We start from the raw sequence: 23,954 nt of genomic DNA, 5'->3' as shown, positions 1-23,954 counted from the left end.
ACTAGTACAGATAATAATAATGATACTTAATAATAAAAAATGAAAAATATGTAGGGCTAAGAGGGGTAGAAATGTCATTTAAACCGTGAAAGATAACGTAACATGAAAGTGTCTGACGCGCCAACCGACCTTTACAGGGAACGTGGGGTTCGAGGTAGATCCATTTTTAGCCATGGCCACGTGTCATAACACGTGTACTGTGTACCGACTCACGTTTCCCGTTTAAGCTTTCGTTTAATTTTTTTTTTTTGCTGCAAAAATAATTTGAGAAAAAAAAAAAAGGAGATTTTTAATTAATTCAACATTTTCTTTAACCATTCATGAAAAATTACCAAAAAGAATCTTACTTTCAATGCCAACTCTATGTATATATTTAAAATGAAAAAATAAAAATGTGAAATATAATAATTGATTAATTATAATGCCTCATGCATTGCATTATTTATTTCCCAATTTTCTTTAGGTGAGAAGTATCTATCAATGTTTTATTTTAATTAACTAATCTAATTTTATTAATTTGGCAAGTGTTAAACTTGAGAGCAACACCTTCAATAGATAAGCAAGAAAAGGTTAGCCACTCCTCTTACTATATATATATTTTTTGATTAATCTTACTATAGTTTGGTCCTACACAATAATTCACAATAAAAGATTGGATGAATTAAAAAATTAAATAATAAAAAATAATTAAAAAACACCATTACGTTGGAATATTCATCAAACCATTATTATATTTTCATAAATAGTAGTTATCAAATTTGTTTGAATAATTTATTAAAAATACCATAAATCTGAATTGTTTTTCAATTTTCATGCTTGGTAAAATTAACTCAAATGTGTCGAAATAATTGAAAAATCTAATAATTAGTGAAATGGGACTTGTGGGTCATTGTATCAAAAGGACGAGGGTATTTCCGGAAATGGAAAAGAGTATGTCGGTAATTTACACTTCAGATATTTTTTCATTTGGATTAAGGCACGAAAAGAAGATGACAACAAAAAAAAAATTAAAAAAAAATAAATAAATAAAAAATAATAATAATAATAATAATAATAATAATAAATAAAATATTATAAGATTAAAGAGAGAAAGAAAATGAAGATGTGACGTGGAAAAACGAGTGGCCGAAATACGTAAAAAAAGAAGTAAAGAAAAAAAAAAAACTGATGTGCTAAATCCCAGTCCACACCAATTTTACCAAATCATACACACAATTGAAAGTTTTTCTCTCTCTAAAATCCCATCTTCCCTTTTCCCATCCTTCTTCTTTTTTCCTAACTTTTTCACAAAATCACACTAAAAACATCCACATCATTCCAAGTTCGAATTTGAGAAATATTTTTATGTGTTTAAACTAAAATAAAGTTGGAATTTGAGGAACAAATTTGAATTGATATGAATTTAAATAATAAAAAAGGCATAATGAAATTGAAAAATATTAAATAAACATAAACTCACTTTTTATGATTATTCACGTGAAAGATTAACGAATTTTGAGTCACTTGGAAAAAAATGATCATAGAGAAAAGTTAGAGAGAATATAAGTAGAGACGAATTTTTTTTTTAATTTATGTGTGGGATTTAGTAAATTTTAGTGTGGGATTTAGCATGCCCCAAAAAAAAATCTGAATCAACATGAATTCAAGTTCAACAGCATCATATAATGGCGGCTTAATTTACTAATAATAAATTAAAATAAAATAATGAGAGACACAAACTCAACTCTTTATCATTCAACATAAGTTTTCTACCGCGTGTGAAAACTATTAATTAAATTAATATTAAAAAAATAAAGGCGTTCGCGTACACACACAGACACACACTTATATATATATATACACAGATACATTGAGGAAGAAAGCAGCACCGCCTGTGGCTGAGAGATTTTTTAACAGAGTTAGCAAATCGCTAATTACAATGGCCACTCCACGGCGGCGGCTTCTTCTTCTCCTCCTCCTCCTCTTCGTTTTTTCAGGTTATTCTTCTTACTTAATTCTGCTATTACTCAATTTCACTGCAATTCCAATCAAATTTTAGTTTTTTTTTTCTTCTCAAATTTCTGTCGCTGATTTTTATTTTTATTTTTGCGAGAAGAAAAGGGTTTTTAGGATTTTGTTGCTCTTTTGTGTGATGTTACTCAGCTGTACTTAATTGGGATTTTTTATTTTAAAATAATTTTGGTGTAGTTAATAAGTGATTTCAAGATTCAGTATCTTGTGATTCTTTAATACGAGCAAGTGATTCCGTTTGTAACTCACAGATTTACATAAATGGGACTTTTTTTTTTTTTAATATTTTTTTGCCTATTTCCATTTCTGTGTTCGTTTAGCCATTGATGAATGATATAGAGTGTGCTCTATTGAATATTTTGCTTGTTAATAATAAATAATAATAATAATAATAATATAAACAATCTCCCTTTTTTTTTTTTTTTTTTCTTTCTTGTGTTCGACTCTGTTTTCCAATTGCTTATCAGATTCATTTGCTTTCCTATTTCCGTAACCATATTCAGTTATCGAATGCTCGAAATTCGATACCGCTCTCTCGAATAGCTGGTGTCTTTCCTTGTTCTTGGTTAAACATAAAATCGCTTGTTGATACGTAAATAATTTCCCCCGATTTTCTCGTTTTTCGACTATGTTTTCAGATTCATTAGTTAGCACGGCACGCAGCCAAGGAGTGGGGATAAACTACGGCCAAATCGCAAATAACCTCCCGGCCCCGTCGCGCGTGGTCCACCTCCTCAACTCCCTCAACATAACCCGAGTCAAGCTCTACGACGCCGACCCCATCGTCCTGTCAGCATTCGCCTCGTCGCCGGTCGAATTCGTGATCGGACTAGGCAACGAGCACCTACAGCAGATGACCGATCCGTCCCTCGCCCAAGCCTGGATCCAAACCCACGTCCAACCCTACATCTCCCGCACCAAAATCAACTGCATAACCGTCGGGAACGAAATATTAACCGGCAACGACTCCCAACTAATATCGAACCTCCTCCCTGCAATGGAGACCGTTAGTGGGGCCCTCGTGAATCTCGGTTTAAGTGATAAAATTTACGTCACGACCGCTCACTCGTACGGAGTCTTGAGCAACTCGTTTCCGCCTTCTTCCGGAACCTTCCGCCAGGATTTGGTGCCGTATATTCAACCCATTCTTGAATTTCATGCAAGGACGAAATCGCCCTTCCTTATAAATGCGTACCCGTTTTTCGCGTATAAAGACAATCCGGGAGAGGTGTCGCTCGATTACGTGCTCTTTCGGCCGAATGCTGGCTCGATCGACCCTGTTACGAATTTGCATTACGATAATATGTTGTACGCGCAGATCGATGCGGTTTATTCGGCGATTCGATTGTTGGGGCACACCGATATACAGGTATTTATTTATTATTACCCCCTCCGTCTCATATTAAGAAAATCAATAAATATGCATAGATTAAAACGAATAAAATATTAAAAAACCATTAAAATAACCTCCTCGTCAGTTGCTTCTCGACTAATTGTCTTTCAATTAAGTAAAGAGTGAACAAAGTGCAAAACTGAAAAAAGTGCAATTAATGCATCATTGAAATTATGAAGTGATCGAATATTTTGTATGACGGATGGATTAGTACTAATGTTTTTTCTACACGGATATATAGGTTAAGGTTTCGGAAACGGGGTGGCCTTCGAAGGGGGATGTGAATGAAGTGGGGGCCACACCAGAAAACGCTCAGTTGTACAACGGGAATTTGATTAACAGAATAGCGTTGAACGAGGGGACTCCAGCGAAGCCATCGGTGCCGATCGATGTGTTCTTTTTTGCGCTATTTAACGAGGATTTGAAGCCGGGGCCCGCTTCCGAGAGGAACTACGGGTTGTATTATCCGGACGGTACCCCAGTGTATAATATTGGGTTGCAGGGTTTTCTTCCGCGAATGAGTTATTCGTTTTCCGCGAAAAATGTAAGGAGATGTCTTTATCTTTATTGGCTGATATAATTCTTCTTTTTTTTTTATATATATATATATATATATATATAATGTGCAGCTTCTGATGCTCTTCATAATTTTTTCAGGTTATACTTCTATTCAATTTCTTCGTTCCGGTAGCTTTATTTTTATGTTTGTCATAGCTCGATATTTATTTAACTGGTGGCAACGATAGAGAAGGGAGTTCGGAAATGTCGAGGTTCTTCAGTGGGGAAATTTTGTAAGGTACGTTTTATTTTCAGTTATATATATTTATATTGCATGAGTTTTACTATTAATTTATCCATACAATCACGTTTGTGTACATTAGTTGACTTTTTAATTATTTAAAGCTTAAATAAAATAAAATTGATGTTTAATGGACCAAAATAATCAAAATAGGATTCTAATCTTGTCTATTTGCTGTGGTCCGAATTTTGGCGCATGCATCTGATTTTTTTAATGGACCGTCGAATATCGAAAGCTCATCGACAACGACGTTTTACGTCTTTATTCATTTTCCCATTTTATTACAGAATATTATGTCGTATCGTCTACAAGGACGGCCAATTATTTATTATTTTTCCGGTGTCTTTTGCACATCAGTTTCAGATATATGCATCTATCCTTACTTTAATCAATTATGTTGGTTTTTCATGCTTCGAAGTATCTCCCTTTTCGTATATCGACCTTTTTATTTTCTTTCTAAATATTGTAAGTAAGTGGGATTCGCTAATAATTTTACCTGATAGGACAAAGTTCTATGTTGCCTATTTCTGGTGCTGTAACATCAACCATGATGCTCGAACCGTAATCGTGTCTAGTGGCTTTCGACGTCGTGGGGCCCGCTTCGTAATACTTTTGAAGTGATCTTACATCATGGATTAGATAACATCATAATATAAGGCTTTAAAAAGACAAATACACTTTGATGACTACAAAATTGCCTAATTGTCAACCTAAGTTGGCAATGTTGTGCTGATAAAACTGAAAACAATGTTCTCTTATTCCCATTTGAAACTGGATTAGCCCATCCTCTGTTATTACAGGAAAAATCGGCAGACGGTTGGTCTTTTGAAACATGATTATCTTATTCGGATTAGATTGTTACTTAAAAGAATTATGTACGTTTGAATTCCTTTTGGATCGTTAGGTCTTGTTACTGACGAGATCATTCATTCTTTTGTGCAGGTAAAGATGTCGAACTAGATGTGAAGAGAGAGATTTCGCCATGCAGCTCAGAGCAGATTTTCATACTTGTAGATTTTTTAGATATTTTTAGATTTAATAGCTGATTCATTGGATAGAGATTAGAAAATAAAAAAAAAGCGTGTTTCTCATTCGGGTAGAAAGAGTTGTATAATATTATTATTGCAGTTCAATGTATTTGATTGTGTTCTTCATACAATTATCGATTATTAACTTTCTGTCTCAATGAAATAATGTCCCATCGACCACATTATTATTAACGAATAAAATTGCTAACCAACAATGCTAACAAACGATGTCGATTTCTCAACTATGCCCCGAATGGCTATGCGTAAAATTCCAATGCAAAGTCTCGGCATGTGGACAATTCCTATGCCTCGACAATTCGAATTAAACTTCTCAGGTATTGTCAATTGGTGGTGTACTTTTGAATAAAACGAAAACTAGACCGACTATTAAAACAATTGAATTCAACAAAGAACAAATTGCGCCTTAAGTAGCTTCGTCATATAACTTCTTCTTTTTTTCTAGAAAGCAACCATTTTTCAAGATATCGAATACCTGTATATAAATATTGGTGATCAATAACTCCTTCCCCAGTATGTCCACTTCTTCGCTGGTTTTCCCGACGCGAAGCACAAGGTACCTATAACAAGATGATGAAATTAGAACTCAATAACAAGACGAATTTTCTGAAAATGAATTTTATTACCAACATTTTCGCATAGATTATGCTCTATTGACGATTGTTTGTGTACCTTCAGGGAGTTCAGGCTGTTGAAATGGAGAACACAATGACTTGGCTGCACCCATTTCCCCCTTCGTACGTGTCTTCACATCCCTCTCCACCTCCTGTACGACGGAAGAATATTCAGCTAATATAATTCTAATTCATAAATTCATGTATAGTCGTCCCTTTTTTGGGAGAATGAAAAATAATCGAGAGAGCTATGAGAATTTAAAACTAAATACCTCTTCATCACACCATGGGGCCAGAATCATCTTCTTCTGTCCAAGTGCTTCTGCAAATTCTTCCCATGTATGTACAACCTCAATACATACATCTCGTTTTTCCTTGGCGGCATCAAAGAGGCTTTGCTGGATGTTATCAAGCATGTCTTTCACTCGTTCGACCACATCAGCCATGGGAATATCGTGTTTTGTTGCATTGTCACGCCTAACTGCACGGACCTGATACGAGTAACAACAATTTGATTTTTTAGCAAAATATCTGAAATGGAAAAGAAGAAAGCAAAGAATAACAGGAATTAAGAGTTCTGAATATATACCTGATTATTTGCGTAGTCTTTCGGCCCAATTTCTATCCTAAGAGGAACACCTTTCATTTCCCAATGTGAATACTTCCATCCTGGTGAATAGTTATCTCTAAAATCAGCCTCCGCACGAATGCCTGATTCGTTTAAGGATTTCACAGTGGCTGCGCATGCGTCGAAGATCCCTTTTGTGTCTGCATCCTTATAGGGAACAGGGATAACAATTACTTGAACAGATGCTACTTTGGGAGGTAGCACCAAGCCTTTGTCATCTCCATGGACCATTATCATCACCCCTATCTGTCATATATTTGGCAAGAGGTGAAATTCTTAAAAAATCGATTAAGTAAAACTAAGGCCTCGAAGAATATTGTATCTGCTTAACAATGAATATTATTTAAATTGTATAAGGACCCAGCATTTACTTTGTTAGATGACAACAAAAGCTATGGAAGTAAATGCGTCATTTACCGTTCTGGTGGTATAAGCCCAGGAATTCTGCCAGACCATAGCCTTTTCTCCTTTCTCGTTCTCAAAATTTATCTCAAACATTTTTGCAAAATTTTGGCCCAGGCAATGTGAAGTTGCACCTTGCACACCACGCCCAGTGTTTGGGACAAAAGCCTGATCATGCAGCAGAAACACGTCAAGATATGATTAAGAAGTTTTCAGAAAAAAATTACCAGTAAATTTAATGTCACCTCAACGGTAGTGGTGTAAAGTCCACCAGCAAACTTCTCATGCTCACTTTTTTTGCCCTTGATAACAGGAACCGCCAAGAACTCTTCATATATACGTCTATAAAGTTCTAGGATATCCAGCACCTAAAGAAGAAAGATGCCAGAAAGCCAAAACAGCTCCATTATAATAGAGGATAACTCTTAATTCTGTTATACTTCAAATGATTCTCGGTGAGTTATTTTCTTGCACTGCTTATAATAGAAGAAGTACCTCGGTATCTGCCTCCTCCTTGGTTGCAAAAGCAGTATGTCCTTCCTGCCAAAGAAACTCTCTACTCCTGCAAAATCACAAAAAATGTCAAGAACCACAAGAACGGAAAGGCATATATCAGTGAAACTGATCGGTGTAATTGATAACAGGTATACTTCAGAACATCAAAGATAAACGAACAGGAATTCGAAACCATAAAAATAGGCCATCATCACACTGCATCAGCACCTGATGAATGGAGTGGGATTGCTGAATTCCCATCTAACAACATTACACCACTGATTAAGTCTAAGTGGCAAGTCTCGATGTCCCCTAATCCACTTGGAAAAATATGGATACATGACAGTTTCACTAGTTGGCCGAATTGCAATGGGCATCTCCAGTTCAGATTCTCCCGACTTCGTAACCCATGCAACCTGTAAAAAATTTAACATCGAGTTACAAACACAAAGAAGCAAGTCTACCAAGCCTCAAACAAGATAAAAGACATTGGAGAGCATGATTGTCAATTTGTCATACAAGCCTCAAACATCATTAAGAACAACATTTGAGAGTATGATTGTCAATTGGTCATGCAAAATGAAAATCTGTCAATTGTAAAAGTGAGACCAGATTTGGAATATGAATGAAACAAATTTATTTTGGATTTAAAATCTAAATTTTGGAAGCATCGGAAAATTTAACGAATTGGAATTAATTATTCACTGAATTTGCGCTGACATGTTATCAAATAAGAGGAGAATGTTATAAGAAAACATCCTCTTCTTGGTAATACATCCAAATGCCATCTTATTTCTTCAGGATTTTTCATTGATATAGATATTCCATCCAAATCCACCAACCCTGAATCCGATTTTCAAACTGTTTCAGAACACCTAAGTCTGGGGCAAAACTGACTGATAATTGGATATACAAATTGAGGACTTCTGATGTTAGAGTACATACATGGCCAAGATATAGTAAATCATACACCACTATAAGGATTCCATGATCTAGAGTCAAAAGCAAAGTAATCTGACCTCAGGAGCAAAACCCTCTATATGGTCCTTTTCTTTTTGAAGGACACCGGATGATACAAACAAAGGGAAGTAACAGTTCTTAATTTTCATTTTCTTGATTTCAGCATCAAAGAATGTCTGCAAAAATAAAGATTTTTTAAAATATTAGTAAGAAAAATCAGGACCCAGTAACGAAACATAGATTATTGCTGGAATGGGGAAGAAGTAATTGCTAAGGTACAGAGATTGCGCTAAGACATCACATTCTTCACATACAATGACCATACAAATGTGCACATGAAAACTATAATCGTCATCCAAAATTAAGGAAATCTTAACTAGAAAACTTCTCATCAATCACATACAGCAAAAGAAATGAAATGGAGGGTTATAAGAAACTAAAAGTAAGATGAAGTTATATCAAATATCTCCTAAATGTAACATACTTCACAAAGGGAAAAGGAAAGAAGACTATAGCTAGGCTAGTTCTAGGCAATTCACGATTAATAACTGCCATTTTAGATAGATGAATGCAAGTGCTATCAGGTTTTTAACATACAAAACAAAAGCCATTTGGTAGGAATATATAATTGCAAAAATTAAGTAAGGCAAAGCAGCTGCTATTGCCAGTAAGGTTTCTTATGGGGACAATAATATATAGTACTTACTTGCATGATCTCCCAAATAGACATTGCCCAAGGGCGCAGAATGTAACAGCCAGATATATCATAGTACTCGATCATTTCCCCGTTAACAACAACCTACAAAAATCAAGGAAAGAGGAAAGTACCATGAGAAAGCTTGGAGTGATCATTGAAGTACACCCAAATTTCAGATTCATAATATCAATACAACAACTGAGATACATTTATGTTATAAATGAAATCCTGATACTAATATAAGGGAAAAATGAACAAATCTTTTAATTCCCTATAGATATGATTCTTGTTTTCTTTCCTTGAACATTTCTTCCGGAAACAGACCAATGCAGACAAATAATAACCAACAGGAAACCACAAACAACGCAGTAGCTAAACCAAATTAAAATGTGGCTAAAGCCATACCTCCGAATACCATTCTCCAAAATTTTCATCTTTCTTATAAGAAAGACCTAGGCCTGTCTCCTTTTTCACTTCCTTCTTCTTTCCCTCTGCGTAATTAATTCACACGATTTCAAATGAATGACAAGTCAAAAAAGGCAAGGGCACTGCACCTATATAGAAATGCACATAGATACAGGAGCAAACAATGAAAAATAGATGCAAAGCATGATACTTACTGGCAGCATTACTTTTAGCATCTTTACCAGCCATGGTGACGAATCTCTTAAAACTCAAAACCTACACATAATCCAAAAACCCGAAACTTGGTGAAACACGGAGGTAGCTATAAGCCTCGACAATATTTACAAATCTCCAAGGCTCATTAAGGTGAATGTTTATCCTAGGCTCCAACGCAAAAAGAAGTTGTCTATGGAGTGAAGTACAAAAATTAGGGCATTTTAACATTTACCAACCATGTGGACAATTTAATCATTTAGTAGATAGATACGAACAAAAAGTTAAGACACAGGACTTACAAACCGGTCGAATACGTTTCGGATGTTGCATTTGGAGAATGTATCAGAAAATGTGATGTATTAGGAGGAAATGATATCGAAGAATGTTATGTATATTGATTATTGAGATTATTTTGAGATGATGAATATAATTTCCTAAAACGAAAACAAACTTTTCATTAATCATCAAAAGAGATTTCAACATTTAGCAAATCAATTATAATTACTTTTCAGCAAATATTACGAAGTAAGCAAATTAGCAGCAGATTCTAATGACTTTCAGCAATTCCAATTATTCTCGGAAACCATTAAACTGCGGAAACCTAGGTGGTTTTCGGAATGTGAAGAAATTAACCGATTCCAGCATGAAAAATGAATCATACAAGAGTGGAATCATTAAGCAATTACATTGAAATTGGATTCGAATTCGAACAGTAATAATGAAGTTCAGTGAACTCACGGTGAGAAGCAGAACTATTACCGATCACAATAACCCTTCCTCACTTTCGAATCTCGACGGTTAGCAATTTCCGACGCAACGGCGGCCGCCGTCACGGAGGAAATGGGGCAGAGAAGAAATAGAGGTTCGTTGTTTCTTTCGTTGTCACCCTAACGTACTGTTTTTAGTTTTGGACTTTAGGTACGGTTACTTTATGGAAAAATATAGTTTTTCTCCATCAAGTTTGCATCAATTTCACAGTAGGTCCCTCGTATTTACAAAAAATATATTTGGTCTCTCATGTTTAGAAAATTCAATACTTTTAGTCATTTCCGTTAGTTTCTCGTTAAAACTAAGGGAATCAAGCGTGTGCCCATCAGTGCCTTGACTAACAGATTAACAGTAAATTGACGAAAATGACCAAAGTGTCAAGTATTAAAACATGAGGGACCAAGTATTTTTTTATAAACATAGGAAATCAAATATGAAATCAGTGTAAACTTGATAGGTGAAAACTGTATTTTTTCCGTCATCGCTTAAAAATTAGAATAGAAGGGTAAAATATAGTACTAGTTAAAAGAAATTAAAAAAATATAATATAACTTGGGAAAAATGACACTAAACTCCTTTTAAAATTGTGAGAATACGATTTTACCCCGGCAAGTGGACCGCACAATTCAGTTTTTACTATAACTAGTATTGCACCCGTGCGATGCACGGATCGCACGGGTCAATTTAAAAAGAATAAAAGCTTTAGATAAAATAATAAATTGCACCTTTGAATATTTGATATATAATATGATATAATAGGTGAGAAAATAAATTCATTCTATTTGGTTCAAATACTAAATTAAAATATAAAATATAAAATTTGTGATATAAAAAATAAGATACATCATATGATAAAAATACACCTGACACTGCAAAAATAATTATACATATAAATAATTAAAAAAACAATAATTATACGTATAAATAATTAAAAAAAAACACATGTGTTTAACCGTGGGTACATTATATATCTATCCGCTGTGTTTAGATATAATTATACTGGATTCTTATATATTGAAAAAATGTGAATGTCAAAAATAAGTAAAATTAGGGAATATTTGAATTGATTTATCCGTCATTATAGGCATTAATTCCTACATTATAATGTTAAAACATACGAATTCCACAAAATCATGTAGATATATGAATAAGTAATATGTAAAATTGCAAATTTATAAGGATCAAGCTTAAGTGATGCCAATCGATTAAAAACGAATGCAATAAAAGGGGATTTCATTTTATACTACAACTGCAAGCCCAAAATTTTCTATTAAAGTAAATATCAAGGAAATATAATTGAAGAAACATAATCACAATAAAGAACCTATTTACATGTAAACAGTAAATAGATTAAAACCACATTAATCCTTCACATCTATTACACTTTGGGTAGATATCTAAATCTTGCTTCAGCCAAACACGGATAATTTATTTTGCCAGCCATCTACATTCCTCTTACTTTTTATCAAAGATAATCTGCCACCACAAATCAAATGTTCAGACACTATCCATTAAAAGCAATTGCTTTCGCAAGAATTCATGAAAGAAAAAGATACAGGACAAGAACCTCGTGGTAATAACATGTGCTGTAATTATATTAACAGCAAAGGGTTCTATTTGAGGCCCGCCGAAAATCGATGAACCATCCACTTGGGCCACAATATCGTTCTTTATAACAACAGCAACACCAAACTACAACCACCAAGCGACAATTTTATATAGTATAGAAATTAAGAATATCAAATCAATTAATATCTACTTAAGAATTAAATGGATGGATGGAGGTGCAAAAAACCTCGTCTACTAATTTCTGAAGGCTCCTCGAGAACTTTAAAAGGAGTATTTGTTCGACTGACAATTCACCTCTTCATGATAAATGTGTTCTATAAAGAGCAGTGGCACTATATCTCTACTGTCATGATGGTAAACCTGTATATATATATAAGAAAAATATAAGAAACAAAAAATATATAATAGTAAAAAATTAAACTTACGGTAGGTCTAAATGTAAAAATATATAATAGTAAAAAATTAAACTTACGGTAGGTCTAAATGTTTGTTGGTGTGCAACAATTCAAACATACAACGACCTAAAAATAAGAAACTCATGGCCCTTTTAGTAGTAAAAAACAGAAGACAAAATATGAACTCAAACAAATTCTTAATTTTGCTTACTACCTACTGACCATATCCCTGCTTAATATACATATGAGAAGATCCGGGCAACCTAGTTTATTAAACAGGGAACATATAATTGGGGTGTTTCGGTAATCTAGTTTGTGGCCATTGTATAATTCATAACAAATAAGCAAGACCTCCCTCGTGAAGAAGTGTTGCCAATACAAAATCCCCTGTAAATTCAATACGGTAAATAAACTATATCATTGTTAACTTTGAATATCAATTTAACTAAATAAAAGATGCTGAAAGGGTCAATAGGATTGTATGATATAAAATGCAAAGACCTGTAAGTAAACAGACAAACATTTTAACATTAATTTATAATCTTACTCACCTATCTAGTAGTCTGTGTGGCATGAACTTGCATTTTAACATTAATGGACATTGTTTTTCCCTCATCATCACTTTAATATAACGGGACGCTGAAATACACTTACAGTTGACAGTAAATGCATGAACATCTTCGTACCTAGTGGAAGCAAAATCCTAATCCAGAAATAATAAGATTGAACATAGAAACAATTTCTAAAAAAGAATAAAGAAACAATATAGTACGGAACAACTTTTAATTTGGTAACTTCGAACAATCTGCACAAAAAAAGGGCATCAATTATATGACAACGTGGAGTAAAAATAAATTGATTTCAAAAATCGGCTATGAGATGGAGATACAACAAAGACAGGGAAAAACAATTCCCTCACAGACGTCGACGAAGAAAACGAAAAACATCTTCACCTTTTGACGGCCCTTTCTCTTGAATCATAAAACCATAAAAATTGAAAAAAAATAAACAAATAACACATGCTTCAGAAAAGAGAAAATACATGGATTGAGGCTCTTTGCTAGGCCAAACATTCAAGGAGATTTTGGAGTAATTCACGTGTCCCATTTAAAGAGATGAAACACACAAATTAGAAAACTCGAAAACACCAAAACATTAATTTTTATTTATTTATTAAAAGTCATTTTACCTTTTCTAGAGATTTGAGATTGTAAGCATCACTATTATGCCCTTCGTTTGCAGCATCGGCAAACCTCGAGCCTTTTAGAGAGACAAATCGTCGAGCAAAAATTCACTCAACAACTGCTCCCTCGTCGTAGCTATTTCAGACTGCACAAAAAATAAATATTAGAAAACGATAATCGATATCAAAAAAAAATGATAAATCGATTACGGAAAATTTCTTACTTGAAATTTCAACACCGTTGGCAGTGGCTCTCGTTGGCAGCAAAGGGTTCTTCAATCTGACTCTGGACGATTTTTGTTCAACTTTTGGCCGGCGAATTTTAGAACTTCAATTTTGTGGAAAGTAGGAGGTTCAATTTTGTGGGAAGTAATAATTGTTGAAAGAATTGTGTTGATATAGAGATGAGACATGAAATTGGAGATGAGAAGTAATTAAATCGATGGGAAAAAACTGATTTCGATCGGCGGTTTCTGCAGTTGAGAGAGTGGGTATAAAAATTTAGAGGAAATTAAAGATGACGATGAAAAACGACCGATAGAATTTAGGGGAGAAGAAGTATGGGTTTTTTTCATTTTTACACCAAAAAATAATAAAAATTATAAAACTTACCCTAGGGTTAGAAACCCTAAGTTGCCACGTGTCAGAAGATGAGGCAAGGTATTGTCTTTTTATATAGGGGTCATTAGCAATACACCCCTCCTATAGATAAAAAATAGTGATATGTCCATGCCATAATTCTTTCTTTGTGAAAACCCCTTATAATATTTAATTCCAATTTTACCCTTATACTACTTTTTTTTAATAATTATCTAATATTAACAAAATTCCTATTAATAAGGAAACTAAATCCTGCACGTTTTTTATTATAATTATCTACTATTTACAAAATTCCTATTAATGAGGCACCTAAATCCCACCAATTAGGAATAATTAGTATAATTTATCTCAATTATTTATTTTTTCTCTCTTTCCATAATAATAATTTAATTCCTAAAAATGTGCTTTCAAATTCCTAAAAAAATGCCACCAAATCAAAAAAAATATATATATTCGGATTTTATTTTTTTTATTTTTTATTTTTATATTATTTTCGGACTTTATTTAGCCATTTTTTATTTATTTTTATTTATAATATTTTTTAATAAAAATAATTTTTTAAATGTTTTTTTATTTTTTAAAACAAAAAATTGAAATTTTTCTCTCCACAAGTTTGCAACCCGAATATGACTATAATTGAATATGACTATATGTGACTATATTAACTGTAGTCATATTCTTTCTTTACATTGTTGTTTTTTTTTTTTTTTGAAATTAAAAATTCCGATTATATGGCATAGTCATGTTTACCAAATCATATAAAACAACGAATATTCCCTATTGTTTACGAAAACAATCCAATCAGTATCCACACAAAAAATCAATTTGAATCTACTTACTAGAAGTCTACTTGAAAACGAGAAGATAGATTATATTCAACAATAGTCATATTCATATTCGGAAAATACATAAATAAGACTATAGTCATATTCGAATATGACTATAGTCATGTTACTGCTGCTGTTCAGATCTGGAAAAAAAAATCGAAAGAGAGAGTGGGGAACAAACAAGAAATTCATAAATCAGTAATTGATGAATCAACAATAGTCATAATTATTAACAGAACAATGAGAATATGACTATTATGTGAGTCATATTCAGTAAGTCAGTAAGTGAGAATATACCCTTGCCATATCCATCAACGTTGTCAGTCATCGATACATCCATCGCATTCAAACTGCACCACTTATCGGTGACAAAAGACAACGAGGTCTTCATACACAAAATCACCCTGACATATCTTCACCCAAAACGAGCCTCCATACTTTAACACAATCATCAAGGTTGACGACATGCTGTGCAGCACTACACAAAAAAAATTCAGAATGTGACTACTATGTGACTACTTCTGATGAATAAATCTGCACTACTCTGTAAATGCAAAACACATGATATTATGTGAATTCAATTCAACCACAACAAACACATTGAAACTTACACTAACATATCAAGTAACGCAAAAAACAAATTACAAGCATTATCGCCAAGCATACCCTCGCCATATCCATCAATGTTGTAAGTCATCGATACATCCCTCGCATTCAAACTGCACCACTTATCGGTGACAAAGCCAACGAGGTCTTCATACACAAAATCACCCTGACATATCTTCACCCCAAACGAGCCTCCATACTTCAACACAATCATCAAGGTTGACGACATGTTGTGCAGCACTACACCAAAAAAAATTCAGAATGTGACTACTATGTGACTACTTCTGATGAGTAAATATGCACTACTCTGTAAATGCAAATCACATAATATTATCCGAATTCAATTCTACAACAACAAACACATTGAAACTTACACTAACATATCAAGTAACGCAAAAAACAAATTACAATAAATTACACTAGCATATCAATTACCACAAAACGAACAATTAATTTACAGAGTAGTCACAACGTGACTCTGTGTAAAACGGAATAAAATTTTGAATCAGTAACAATCCTTTACACCAATTAAGACGACCAAAAAATAAACAATAAAATTCGGTTCTACGTACACACATATCTGAATACACACACTACAGCCCAGCCCCCTTTACGAAACAAACAAAAATAAAGCAGCACCTCTAACCTTCAAACGCAGTTTCCCATTAACGAAAACCAACAAAAATAAAGAAGAATCTCTAACCTTCAAACGCAGTTTAACTCCGGCAACGAACAAAGAATGGTTGAATGGCGATGAAATCTCTATTCTCTCCTAATCTCGGCTGAACTCACGTCTGTGTATCAAAGAGAATCACGTCCGCCTATAATAAAGGGAAACGGTTATGGAAAGATATCGTGATTGAATATTTGATTTATTATAAAAAACTATTAATAAGGGTACTTATGTCTTATTATGTTTAATTAAGGGGGTTTCACTAATTAAGTTTGTGATGTGGGTTTGTGCAAAAGTCTTAAAAGTCAATTGGGTTTTACTCATAATATTTTCCATTTGAGGGGGGTATTGCATATTTCCCCTTTTATATATATATAGATAATAAAGGGTAAATTACAAACACCCCCTGAGGTATGGTCAAATTACAAAAACACCCCTCTTGTTTGGATAATTACAATCACTCCCTCAACTCCTTAAATTTAGTGAAATCTTCGAGATTATATGGAATATTATCACTTTTGTACCCGTTTTATCTCATTCAAACTCTACATTATGAAGCAAGATGATCATAATATGTGATTTTTAGCTTGTATATATCAGTTTTTGGTGCATCGAAAACTGTATTTTTACACAAAACGAGTACAAACTAGAGCAAATTTCACGGAATCTAGATGATTATGTTGAATTTGGCACCATAAGGGTGGAGGTGTAAGAAAAAATCATAGTTGAGGGAGGTAGATGTAAGAGGGGGGTTTTGTAATTTGACCATACCTCAGGGGGGTATTTGTAATTTACCCTATAATAAAAAGGTAAGAATGCAAGAAGGGTAAAAACAATGGCCACGCGGCATCTGTCTATTGGTGTTCCTTACGCAGCACCACCGCTCGGGTCGTTTAACGAATCTCATTTCCCAATTTCGGTTCAATTACAGAGTAACCGGACCTCAGTAATAGAAAACCTCTAATAAACCTCTTTTCTCAATTTCTACACTGGTTTGATTCGATCCTACAGGCAAGGCAATTCCGATCCAGAATGGCGGTTCGGCCGACGACGATCCGGTTCCCGGGCAACCCGATCGAGCAGGAGGCGTGCGGCGTGCCGTGGGGCGTGACGCTGACGCCGTTCGCGGCCAAGGACGAGAACGACATCCCGCCGGTGTACGGCTCCGGCGGGGAGCTGTTGCCCCGATGCGAGAACTGTTGGGCGTATTACAATACCTACTGCGAGCAGGATCAGTGGTCATGGGACTGCGCTCTCTGCGGCACCACCAATGGCCTCTCGTCGGAGTCCATCATGCGATACTCTCTCCCACACTCCTCCCCGGAGAATATGTCCTCCTTCATCGACCTCGAATTGCCACGTAATTATCATATGTCAATCATTTCAACTTTTGTTTTTCCAATTAATTATTTCGATTTCGAGGAAGTGCAATTCACTAACTGAATTATCAATTTTTCGGGTGCGGATTAAGTATGATCAACGCCAGAGTACAGCTTATGTGTGATGAGCTTCTATTTTTTTTTCCTGGGGTGAAACTGCATTGTCAGTGTCAAGAGCATTTAATTGTTTAAGGAATCACATTTAGTAACTTTAACCCATATAACCCTCCCGATGAGTTAATTCAGTCTTTCATGTGTATAGATTGAGATACTGTCTCGTGTGCATCAGTCCTTGTATGTGTTCTGGCAGCACCGAAATCGCATTTTGGCATTCTCTTATTGCCCATTTTGAACATTGAATCGGCTAATGTTTACAGTTTTCCCCACTGTTAGATCAATTCCATAATGCTGGAGTGTTTAGGTAATTTGAAATTACGGGACCAATTTTTTCATAGCAGTTTGTTAGTAGGTGCTTAGTTAGTTTGGCTACAAATTTGAATGGCCATCATTGTGTAGCATCGTTATGATCATATATGAATATCTACTAGCTTGTTGAAGCCAAAAATAGGGGCTTTAGATTGTAGGTTACTATATGCTGTCAATGCTATGGCGCGAAGTTGAATTGCCCATATTTTTTGTACCTAAAGTAAGCAACACGAGTTTACCATGTCCATAAAACTGATGTATGTGATAGATGAGAAGTTCTGTAATGCCTTCATGTTGGAGTAAGGAGCACATATATATCACTGTCCATTTCATGTTACCGTGTGCATAAGTCGTAGTTCTAGAAGCTTACACTCTTCCTGGTTGTTTGATTTTTCATCCTTCTATTTATGATGTCAGTGGAGGGATCTGAAGAAATGCAGGCAAGGCCGGTGTATGTTGCTGCAGTTGATCTCTCTTGTAAGATTTTGTTTAATTGTTGCAATTGTCGACTATTTTTATCTTGATTATTTTTTGGTCAATAAAACAAACCTTTACTTTGTTTCCCACTTCAGTTTAAGGATTAAATGATTAATATGCTTTCTGTTGTTGAGTACTTGAATATTCAGTGATCATGTTACCAAGCATGTTGATGCCAATTAGTTTTGTAAACCCCACATTATTTCTAAGGAGTTTACACTCACTGTTGAAATGTAGAAGGTAGGGAAACAATAAGTTCCCTATGTTACTGCACTAAGGTTATTCGCTGAAAACATTTGCAACTCGAACTATATTTTATCTATTGGATTGTGGTATCAAAGTCTATAACTCAGTTCCAAGTTCTAATCACCTCTTTCAGTTATGCCATTTATCTTAGTGCATTTTAAGGATGCCTAACTTTTAGCTTCTGCAAATGTCTATTTCTGCAGCATCGGAAGAGTTTCTAGAACTTACTAAAAGTGCTCTTTTGGCTGCCTTGGAAGGTTTGTTATGTTGTGATTTATATAATCCAAGTCCTTATCCGTCCTATTATGCTAAATTAAAGTCAGTTTTGTTATTCCACAGCTCTTTCTCCGGGATCACTTTTTGGTCTTGCCACAATCAGCCATAAAATAGGCTTATACGATGTTCAGGGGCCCATTCCAGTGGTCAAGAATGTATTTATTCCCCCAGATTCTGCTGGCAACCTGACAATGGAGCTTGAAGATGTCATGCCATTGTTTTCTTTTCTGGCTCCAGTATGTGTTAATTGATGTTCTCTTCCGTAGTGGTGTTTTTTCTCATTTTCCTCATTGTTTTTTAAATTATTGTCATTATTATTATTTCACAAAAACTGAAAACTAGTGAAACTGAAGCTTTGAAGGTGGACTAGCCAACACTCAAATGTTTAACTATCAATATTATAGGTTGATACGTGCAAGGACCGTATTACATCTGCACTTGAAACTCTAAAACCAACAACTTCATGGGAACGGACTACAGCTGCAGGCCAAGGATTAGATGGTGTTTTACTTGGTGGGCGAGGGTTTGGAGTGGCAATGGAAGCTCTCCTCAAATATCTTGGATCGGAGTATGGGAATACGTATGCACTAGGTACAATAACTTTATTCATGAAATCAGTTCCTAATTTGTTTGCACCCTTTTTCATGCTTTCTAGTGGAGGCCACTTCAGTGAGATTTTTTTATTTGATTTCTGAATCTATTACCTGGTCAAGGACTGGCTAATTCTTTTTCCTTTTGATTCATCCCCCTGAATTGAAGTGCAGCCAGAGTATTCGCCTTCTTATCTGGTCCTCCAGATTATGGTCTTGGCCAGCTAGACACCAGGCGATATGGTGAGCAATATGCTAGTAAAGGAGAGGATGCAGATCTTGCTTTACTCCCTGAACAGACTCCTTTTTATAGAGATTTGGTACTTGGCTTAAACCATCAGAGAGTTTTCATTTGTGAGGCTTGTAAAAGAATAGATGATAATATATGTTTGACAGGCTGCTGTTGCTGTTCAAGCCGGTGTATGTGTGGATATATTTGCTGTTACGAATGAGTACACTGATTTAGCATCTTTGAAGTTTCTTAGCATTGAGAGTGGAGGCTCTTTGTTTCTATATTCAAATACCGATGATTCAACACTTCCTCAGGACATGTGAGTAATTCCTAGGTTAAATATGATCATCAAACTTGACAATGATATCGAATGTAGTTTTGTTCTGGAGTAGCTGGTGAAAATTTCAGCCGAAATCAATAATTTTTGGCCATACAAAGATTATTCAAGTTACTTAATAAATTGTTGTTCTTGTTATTTGTTTTGAGTCTAGTTGACCTGAATAATCTCATTGCAGGTATCGCATGTTAAGTCGGCCATATGCTTTCAATTGTGTCTTGCGTGTGAGGACATCATCTGAGTTTAAGCTTGGACATTCAGTAAGACTCAGCCCTTTCAGCTTTGAAATGTTTTTAGCTGTTAGTATTGTCTAATAATGCTTATCATTTGGTGCTACAGTACGGACATTTCTTCCCTGATCCAGAATATGAAAATGTTCAACACATTATTTGCTGCGACTCTTTTGCAACATATGCCTATGATTTTGATTTTGTGAATGATGTTGGATTTTCCAGGTAAGAAAATAATGTCATTTCTGTTTGTTCATTTTTTTATTTGTCTTCAAGCGTTATAGTCCTGATTGCTCCTTGAACTTCAATGAGGCTTAGTTTCTGTTAATTGCTTGTGAAGCGATAGAGAGACCATTGAGCTTCTTATGAATTACGTATTTGATATTGTTTTTTGTTTGTATATGTTACTAATTTTATCTCTAATTGCCTATTGTTTTGTTCAATTTTGTTAATATCAAGCAAAGTATTAGCATGTTGCACAATTACTGTAAAGTAAATGTACTGTTTCTTATGTGATTTATTTCCATCTTTTGGGGGTTGATATTCTTACCTGTTTTGTCTGTCTTTCCTGCCAACCTACATATATATATATATATATGTCTGTTTGCTTTTAAAATCTGATATTAGAGATTTTTTCTGCAGACACAGCAAAGAACTCCCAACAATACAGATTGCATTTCAATACACAGTCGTTGTTCCCCCTGATGAACCATCAATATCAGGTTCAAGCTCCTCAAAGAGGTTTGCTTCTTTTTGGTGCTGTTCGCACCTAGTATATTTCTGATGAATATATTAAGCTATGTGCATTTTCATTATCAAACCTAGGAAACTGAGTTCATGCGACCAGTGAACAAACTAAGTTTTCACAATGTAATCCTCAAAGTTGAGTTTTATTGCAGAAGTTATTGACTGTTCTCACCTAGCAAATTTCTGATGGATGTATTCAGCTATGTGCATTTTCATTATCAAATCTATGAGTTCAGGATACCAATGTGATTAAACATCTAAATGAGCAGATGAACCGTCTCCTTTTTTGTAAAATGATTGAAACTCAACCGAAACGAGTTATTTGTTGTACCTTGTTAATTCCTTATGCTCTTATTATTTGACCATTGAGGACTGAGTTAAAGCTTTACATTACTACTTTTGCTTTTATTAAAGAGCCTTCACCCATATTGCTGAAAAATAGAAAGCCACATTTGTTTCCAGTGTTTTTATTTTTTATTTGTACATTCTACATTTTTGCAGAGGTAAATATTCCCTGAAAAGAAGAATGAGGATTAGAACTTTACAATTCGAAACTGCTCGCAGTGTGAACGATATTTATGATACTGTTGATCCTGAAGTTGTTCTTTCCATACTTGTTCATGAGGTAAATCTAGTTAACTGAAACTTTCAACTATTACTATTATCTGGCCCTTCTTCGTGACGGGCAGTGGTAGAATAGGTGAGAATTTGTGGTCATCTTCACTGCAGGCTTAGAGCAAGTACCATCAGAGTCTTAACCAGATCATGAGTACCTAATGCATAATTTGTTCATTTGTATGCATACTATGTGTACAGCGGCGTATCATTATGTGCTAATGTATTGTCTTTGCATGTCAACGATTTTACATCTGGATGTATAATCCACGTACCTTTTCAAAGGAAAAATCCCAAGTAGAAGTGCATGTACAAGATTCCTTTACTTCTGTGCTATTTATTGTCTCGTGTTCTTTTTACTGGAATAATATCTCTAAGCTTTATTAATCATTTACGTTATTTTACTTGTCAGTGAAATCGAGAAACTGAACTTTATACTTTCTTTCTTGTCTTAAAATGGGTCCCAGTGCATGCATGAAATATTTACCTTTCTCAAGTTCTGCCTGCACATTCCAATTTGATTCTGCCAGATTGAGGAAGGATATTTTGTTTTGTTATGAGTATAAGACAGTTGTTGAAATATCTACTAATTTGCTAGTTTCATTTCTTGCCATAATTCTTCTCAGGTGATTTTGTCCTCTTTGGAGAATGGTGTTCGAGAGGCTAGGATCTTATTACACGAGTGGCTTGTAAATCTTACGGCTCAGTATAATGATGCTTACAAGATTGCTGAATACACGAGGGGGGGTTTAAGCACTTCTCATGTAGATGTTGCCTTCACCCAATGCCCTCAGCTGCAACATTTGCCCCGTTTAATCTTTGCTTTGTTGCGTAGTCCTCTTCTTCGCTTTCATGAAGAAGGTGTTCACCCGGACTATCGGATATATCTTCAGTGTCTATTCAGGTATATGATATTGACATTTTCCATTATAAAAACTCAAAGCTTGTAATAATGATACTTGATGCATTCTACTTGCTAAAAAAAGAAAATTAAATGAGACCATGAATTGGCAGAAGCTAGTACGGACGATTAATCATCCTTAATCATTACTAAAGTGTCGTCAAACATCTTTTCCTAACTAACAAACATAAATTTCGATGCAGTGCTCTGGAACCTTCTTCTCTTAACCGTGCTGTATATCCATCGCTGTCTTCGTACGACACTCCGGACAAACAAGCATACCCTCGCCATTCCTTGAGCCGCGCTGCACTTATAACAAGTGGCAGCCCAATATTTCTCCTCGACGCTTTCACACATCTCATCGTGTTTTATTCTTCTACAGCCGGTGCTACAATGCCATTCCCTCCACCCCAGGACTGTAAGTGATGTTTGTGCTCTAAAAAAATCGAGGAAAAATTCGTGATTTTTATGTATGCTTACTGCTTACTCATAAATAATCGTACACGTGTTCTTATAAAAAAAACAGGCCTTTTGAGAAGCACCATTAACAAACTGAAGCAAGAGAGGATTATTACTCCCAAGCTTATTTTTATCAGGGGAGGTATAGATGATGCCACAGCGTTCGAGAACTACCTTATAGAGGAACAGGATGTCGAGGGAAGTGGCTTCACAAGTGTCATGGGCTTTGTCTCCTTCCTCGACGAAATCAATCATGATGTAGTAGAGTACATGACTAAATCAAACGGTAAATAGTCCTACAGAAAGAATAATTGTACACATGCATCAAAGGAGTTACTGGCTTTAATCGGAACACCATCCAGCTAATTATAGACACAGACAGGGGTTGTGTTTAGTACCATGAAATAGACGCTGAATCTTCGTTTCTTTGGGGAATCTTTGATTCGGAATTTTTACAATACATTGAAGATTTGTGCAAGTGTTGGGATATGCTTCTCGTGATGTAACCTTACCTTTGCCCTTACGGAGGCGGAAATTAGAGTGTGGGACTTGGTTGTTTGGTTTAGGATGTATACTATATTCCAGTTTTGAACATTTTCTTTTCATTTCTTTGTATCTGTACTATGTATCATCAGGCACTATTGATCTTGCAACTTGGCTGCGCTTTTTTCGCGGTAATTATTCGATTTTCGACCTCTTATGCTCTGTTATCGTGATTCGAAAATTGGTCCTAGTTTCGAATTATGGTTACTT

General features: G+C 34.9%; 3 protein-coding genes across 4 annotated transcripts; 2 read left to right on the top strand and 1 right to left on the bottom strand.

Annotated features, from left to right (window-relative positions):
- The first annotated feature begins 1,682 nt into the window (after nt 1-1,682).
- Nucleotides 1,683-5,361, top strand: LOC105959058 (Glycosyl hydrolase superfamily protein). Its single transcript, XM_088813862.1, has 5 exons — nt 1,683-1,976; nt 2,649-3,379; nt 3,645-3,947; nt 4,061-4,199; nt 5,145-5,361. Exons 1-4 carry the CDS (start codon nt 1,919-1,921, stop codon nt 4,115-4,117), a joined length of 1,149 nt encoding a protein of 382 aa, XP_088669988.1. The 5' UTR covers nt 1,683-1,918; the 3' UTR covers nt 4,118-4,199; nt 5,145-5,361.
- An 84-nt stretch (nt 5,362-5,445) lies between these two features.
- Nucleotides 5,446-10,628, bottom strand: LOC105959057 (proline--tRNA ligase, cytoplasmic). 2 transcript variants are annotated; one of them, XM_012983079.2, is made up of 13 exons: nt 10,404-10,628; nt 9,665-9,725; nt 9,450-9,535; nt 9,054-9,146; nt 8,407-8,523; nt 7,616-7,803; nt 7,388-7,454; nt 7,138-7,260; nt 6,908-7,060; nt 6,452-6,736; nt 6,135-6,353; nt 5,921-6,014; nt 5,446-5,808 (listed from the first exon to the last, which is right to left on the bottom strand). In XM_012983079.2, the coding sequence occupies exons 2-13, from the start codon at nt 9,696-9,698 to the stop codon at nt 5,744-5,746; spliced, it is 1,524 nt and encodes a 507-aa protein (XP_012838533.1). In that variant the 5' UTR covers nt 9,699-9,725; nt 10,404-10,628; the 3' UTR covers nt 5,446-5,743. The 2 variants fall into 2 exon arrangements, with proteins under 2 accessions (XP_012838533.1, XP_088669987.1); XM_088813861.1 differs by having other exon boundaries at nt 10,425-10,587.
- Nucleotides 10,629-17,120: 6,492 nt separating this feature from the next.
- Nucleotides 17,121-23,901, top strand: LOC105959056 (sec23/sec24 transport family protein). Its single transcript, XM_012983077.2, has 14 exons — nt 17,121-17,646; nt 18,509-18,568; nt 19,018-19,071; nt 19,154-19,326; nt 19,495-19,681; nt 19,855-20,000; nt 20,077-20,231; nt 20,428-20,509; nt 20,589-20,704; nt 21,122-21,220; nt 21,728-21,851; nt 22,468-22,745; nt 22,946-23,160; nt 23,269-23,901. The coding sequence occupies exons 1-14, from the start codon at nt 17,319-17,321 to the stop codon at nt 23,493-23,495; spliced, it is 2,244 nt and encodes a 747-aa protein (XP_012838531.1). The 5' UTR covers nt 17,121-17,318; the 3' UTR covers nt 23,496-23,901.
- The last annotated feature ends 53 nt before the right edge of the window (nt 23,902-23,954 follow it).

This window comes from Erythranthe guttata, chromosome 14, assembly GCF_056151865.1.
Source record: "Erythranthe guttata isolate IM_541 chromosome 14, IM_541, whole genome shotgun sequence".
NCBI lineage: Eukaryota > Viridiplantae > Streptophyta > Magnoliopsida > Lamiales > Phrymaceae > Erythranthe > Erythranthe guttata.
The sequence above is the reverse complement of the archived record's forward strand: the minus strand, read 5'-3'. Positions and strand labels throughout refer to the sequence as shown.

What these genes read in the sequence shown, in the direction of transcription:
- LOC105959058 (XM_088813862.1), top strand. Translation starts at nt 1,919, where the DNA reads ATGGCCACTCCACGGCGGCGGCTTCTTCTTCTCCTCCTCCTCCTCTTC. An exon ending in CCTCCTCTTCGTTTTTTCAG is followed by an intron (nt 1,977 to 2,648) that starts GTTATTCTTCTT and finishes CTATGTTTTCAG; the next exon opens with ATTCATTAGTTAGCACGGCA. An exon ending in TGGGGCACACCGATATACAG is followed by an intron (nt 3,380 to 3,644) that starts GTATTTATTTAT and finishes ACGGATATATAG; the next exon opens with GTTAAGGTTTCGGAAACGGG.
- LOC105959057 (XM_012983079.2), bottom strand. Translation starts at nt 9,698, where the DNA reads ATGGCTGGTAAAGATGCTAAAAGTAATGCTGCCA. An exon ending in CTATTTGGGAGATCATGCAA is followed by an intron (nt 8,524 to 9,053) that starts GTAAGTACTATA and finishes TTATTTTTGCAG; the next exon opens with ACATTCTTTGATGCTGAAAT. An exon ending in AATCCCACTCCATTCATCAG is followed by an intron (nt 7,455 to 7,615) that starts GTGCTGATGCAG and finishes GTGATTTTGCAG; the next exon opens with GAGTAGAGAGTTTCTTTGGC.
- LOC105959056 (XM_012983077.2), top strand. Translation starts at nt 17,319, where the DNA reads ATGGCGGTTCGGCCGACGACGATCCGGTTCCCGGGCAACCCGATCGAG. An exon ending in CTCCTTTTTATAGAGATTTG is followed by an intron (nt 20,001 to 20,076) that starts GTACTTGGCTTA and finishes TATGTTTGACAG; the next exon opens with GCTGCTGTTGCTGTTCAAGC. An exon ending in ATTCCCTCCACCCCAGGACT is followed by an intron (nt 23,161 to 23,268) that starts GTAAGTGATGTT and finishes TAAAAAAAACAG; the next exon opens with GCCTTTTGAGAAGCACCATT.